General features: G+C 35.4%; 1 protein-coding gene and 1 pseudogene across 2 annotated transcripts; one reads left to right on the forward strand and one right to left on the reverse strand.

Annotated features, from left to right (window-relative positions):
- Positions 1-1078: 1078 nt before the first annotated feature.
- On the forward strand, positions 1079-3620 carry LOC121204475 (AT-hook motif nuclear-localized protein 1-like; annotated as a pseudogene).
- Positions 2669-4725, reverse strand: LOC121204476 (protein cornichon homolog 4). 2 transcript variants are annotated; one of them, XM_041074303.1, is made up of 5 exons: positions 4455-4720; positions 4190-4374; positions 3981-4103; positions 3839-3901; positions 2669-3328 (listed from the first exon to the last, which is right to left on the reverse strand). In XM_041074303.1, exons 1-4 carry the CDS (start codon positions 4524-4526, stop codon positions 3868-3870), a joined length of 414 nt encoding a protein of 137 aa, XP_040930237.1. In that variant the 5' UTR covers positions 4527-4720; the 3' UTR covers positions 2669-3328; positions 3839-3867. The 2 variants fall into 2 exon arrangements, with proteins under 2 accessions (XP_040930237.1, XP_040930238.1); XM_041074304.1 differs by lacking the exons at positions 2669-3328; positions 3839-3901 and having other exon boundaries at positions 4239-4374; positions 4455-4725.

The raw sequence follows: 4725 nt of genomic DNA on the forward strand, positions 1-4725 counted from the left end.
TCAGACCAGAACACAAATCTAGTCCGGTTGTTCTGTAATTTCAAATGGGTTAATGTCAATAAAAGTTTCCAAACCATCATGTTCATTCTAAATTAGTCCCTATACTTTGGAATCAATATTATCATTCCATCAATTTAGTGGTTAAATATAAATTCAGATATCAATGGTGTATACTTCAATTTTAAAACACTTGTGTCTAATACATACTCAACTTAGATATAACAATTTTAAAAAACATTTAGTGCTAAAATAAAATAAAAAATTAGAAAGACCACTCTCTAGCACGTTTTAAATATGCTTTACAATATATTTGAGCGTTGGACGAATGATTTAATTGATAGCAATGTTGATACTTTGAAACTTCAATTAAAATGTTCTGAAATTAAAAAGCTAATTTAAAACCTGGGCCATAATTTGAGGACTTTTGATGGAAATTAGCCCTTGTTTAAATTTCTAGACTGAAAAAGATAAATAACAAAAGGTGGCATAACTGTGAATAAGTCAACAAATCAAGGGCATAATCTAAGATGTTCAATTCTTTATTTGACAAACAAGACAAAAAGCAGGTCAGCGGCAATAAAATGGTCGGCCCTTCAACGCTAACTTTGCAGCTTTAAATGGAGGGCACACACACAAATAATATACTTTTTGGGGGAAAAAAATGCTATTTACTCTATTTTCACCCTTATTTATTCCCCTCATCTTTTTAACTAAATTACTGTTTTACCCGGTTTTAGTTAAAAAAATTCAAAATTCAATTTCCGGACGTGAAATTCCTTATTAACCAAAATTTTATAATTAGGGGTAATCAAATTTACCTACTAATTAATAATAATTTAAACCTTAATAAAAAATTCATTTTTTTTCGTATTTTCACTTTTTCTTTTTCCCTTTGTTCAGACCAGGAATTCAGAAAACAGTTTCTTTATTTTTTCTGTTTGGTTGGCTAGAAAAAGATTTTGAAGGTACTTTGCTCCTGGAGAAATGTTAACATGTGTGAGAGGAACAGTGTCAGTGAAGAAATTTCTGGGCTGTATTTATAAGTTACAGGTCATGATCTCTACTTTTAAACATTTTACCTCGCAATTTGTTTAGCATTTTTTTGTTAAACTTTGAGTATTAGCAGCTTCTCTTGTATCTTTTCATGCTCTTTACTTTTTTTTTATGATCCTTGTATTTAGAAGTTTTTTGGCTTTTTCCCCCCTGAAAATGCCTTAGACTTATTTTTTTTTGACAATTTTTGTATAATTTCTCAAAGTTGCTACTTATGAAACCATTATAACTTTTTTTTCCCTGAACTTTTGTTGAAAGAGAATAGTAGGGTTTTTATTAGTTGTATTTACTGTGAGCCTTGTACTCTAGTATTGTTTTTGGTCGGGGTTTTGTCTCTCGACTCGGAGCCGTAGAGGGTTCACCGATCGGCAGTGCTTCGGTATGTTGCGGAATTATAGCAAACCGAAGAGCTTGTGCATGGTCTGACTCATTGACAGGAGCATGCTATCACTTGAACTAGAACATTGTATTTATTGTTGGTTTTCTGGTTTTTGATTGATGAATTTCTGTTTTGTAGGTGATTTGGCCTTGAATCTGAAAGTTTTGATATAGTTGTAGTGAATTTCTATTTGCGATATATGCATGGAAACAAATTCAGGTGTTACAGTGATAGGAGCTGAAGCTCCATCAACTTATCATATGGCACCGAGGACTGAAAATGCTAATCAGATCAGCAGTGGTTTAACACCAGTCGATGTTCCAGCAGTTAGTGTAGGATTAACCGGTAGTACAGAAAAGAAGAAGAGAGGTAGACCTAGAAAATATGGACCAGATGGGAAAATGGCAAGGTCATTGTCACCAATGCCTATTTCCTCATCTGTCCCACCCGGTACAGCTGAGTTTCTGAGTGGAGGAAAGCCAGGGAGAGGGCGAGGCAGTGCTTACCAGATTAAGCATCATAAAGGAATGGAAATAGATAATTTAGGTAATAAAACTTGTTTCTTTTAGTTCAAGTTTCAGCATGTTGTTGTTCTAGGTTAGTTTTGCCATGTTATAGATTTGGTAATGTTTCTGGTTTCTGTTTGCAGTAGATCTATGTAAGTTTGACAAGTTTTTTATGCTTTAACAGCAAAATTCCTTATCTGTGTATCATTTTATAGGTGAGTCGCCCGGTACTTCTGTCGGAACAAATTTTATGCCGCATGTCATCACTGTCAATCCCGGCGAGGTATGTTCCAATAGAGGAAAGAGATAGCTTTTTTTAACTATTGAGGCATTAGGATTCATTTCTTTCATTGTTACCCTAGTCTTGCTTCTTGAACTTTTTTTTTTTTTCTTGCTCCATCTTTCATTTTCTTTGGTGTATTTAAGGATGTAACAATGAAGGTGATATCGTTTTGTCAACAAGGACCACGAGCCATTTGCATCCTATCCGCTAACGGAGTGATTTCAAATGTTACACTTCGTCAGCCCGATTCTTCCGGGGGTACGCTTACATATGAGGTTAGGCAAATTAGAAATTACCACTGCATTCCATACTATGCCCAGTTTTTGACAATATTTCTCGTATCTACGATGGGTTTGATGCTATGAACCCATCTATTAAACTTAAATCATGTGCTAATTTGATGGCTGCACGAATGTGTAATGCATATAAATTTGATAGGATATCGGAAGAGACAATTCTTTAAACTATAGTCTTATTATTGTAGCTGGTACACTGAGGATCTGATCGATGCTCGGCTACGGTTTCTAGGATTTGTCTTAGTAACTAATTGTTCATCTACGGAAAATGAAGATTCTTCTAAGCCTTAAAAGAAACAGTAATATGTCCTGTTTGGTTGTAGGGTCGTTTTGAGATACTGTCCTTGTCCGGTTCCTTTATGCCTACTGAAACTCAAGGAGCTAGGAGTCGATCTGGAGGGATGAGCGTCTCATTGGCAAGCCCTGATGGACGCGTTGTAGGTGGAGGCGTAGCAGGCCTTCTCATAGCTGCCAGTCCTGTACAGGTAAGCTTTCTAAAGTTCGATTTTTCCCTTTTGGAACCAATAGTCCAAGCAATATGCAGTGATCCATGACTATGAGAACAAGATTTTGCATCAGTGAACAAGCCGACTTGTGTCGGAATCTTGGAAAACCGGCATTGATCTTTGGTCATTCTAGCATTTTCCAGTATCTTGCGGTCATGAAACACGATGTCTAATCTTTTCGTCGAATTATCAGGTTGTCGTATGAAGTTTTGTACCAGGCAACCAGCACGACCAAAAGTCCAAGAAGCAGGAAAACGAGTCCATGCCAGCAACTCTTGCACCAAACCTGGCCACAGTCGATTTACCTGCATCGAATGCAGAAAAAGAGGATGGCATCGGTGTGCAACATTCACAACAAAATTCCAATACCCTGAAACAAAACTTTGCTACTACTGCTAGTTTCAGAACAGAAATTTGGGCCAACATACAGGAGCCAAGAAATTCAGCCACTGATATCAACATTTCTTTGCCTGCAGTTTAATTTAATAACGTAGCAAATCATTCATGTCTTAATGTAGGATAAAGTAATTTCCTGACATTCACCTAGGTTTTAATTTTTCAGACATGACATAGACAATATATATTTTTTATTCTGAAGTTTTTAATTTAATTTAAAATGTGTGATTTATAATCGCATGTTTAACAGTTACAGATTCTTAATATTACGTGTCCAAGTAAGGCATTAATAAAATCCTGAATAAAAAGAAAGCAGAGGTGTGAGCTTTTAATCTTTGATTTACAGGGGAATTAAAGAAAGACACCTAAACATGATTCTCTCATAAGATATGAAGTGCAGAAAAGAAAAAAGAACTTACATTGGTGGAATTATTCACCAAACTCTGTTTTAACAATCATCAACTCCTACAGTACAAAGCAACCTGAAAAGATATGGAAGGGAATCCCTTAGGAACAGAAAAAGGCCAAAATATAATGATATTAAAAATGATGGTAAATTACCTAGATAGAAAAACAACAAAAATGAGTATAACATATCCAAATTTAATAAGTCGTTGCTTCTTTTCCGAGTTCAGCTTATTAAAGATCTCAGTTACATCAAGCAAGTGCCTTTTTGATCTATACCTGCTCATTTTCATTTTCAAACATCACATCACATCACATTTTCTTTCCTTTTCTTTTTACCAACAAATAAATAAATAACAACTTACAATTTGAAATTATAGTGTAAATTCGGGAGAGACATGAGACACAAAAAACCTTGCCCTGTCGCTATACACACAAAACAGAAAACAGCTTGTACTACGAACTCCGGCATGACAACCTTGTTTATCCGTGCCGTCGAATCAATTAAAGGGTCAGTGTAATCAAATTCCAAATCCGCAAAACACATCAGCTGCAACCATTTTTTCAATTTATATCTTTTACTCTTTTTTTTTTTTAAAGAATAAAAAAAGGAAAGCGAAAATGACTCACCTGATAACCTAAAAGGGCGAGAAGAGCTATGAGGACGAAGAAGGTGATGAGACCTACGAACAAACTCGCCATCGCCTTCTTCTTCCTCCTTCCCTCCGTCGCGGAAATCTCAATCTCTGTTTCTTTGTTTTGTAAAAAATAATAAATAAATAAATCTAATTTTAATAATTAATTACAGAGGCAACTTCAATGCCGCCAAAAGGGCTGTTGGTGGCAATGTTTTTGGTTGTGGATTCAGAACTTAGGAGAAATACTGTGCCAGTTTACTAAT

Source organism: Gossypium hirsutum, chromosome A08, assembly GCF_007990345.1.
Source record: "Gossypium hirsutum isolate 1008001.06 chromosome A08, Gossypium_hirsutum_v2.1, whole genome shotgun sequence".
In the NCBI taxonomy this organism is placed as follows: Eukaryota; Viridiplantae; Streptophyta; class Magnoliopsida; order Malvales; family Malvaceae; genus Gossypium; species Gossypium hirsutum.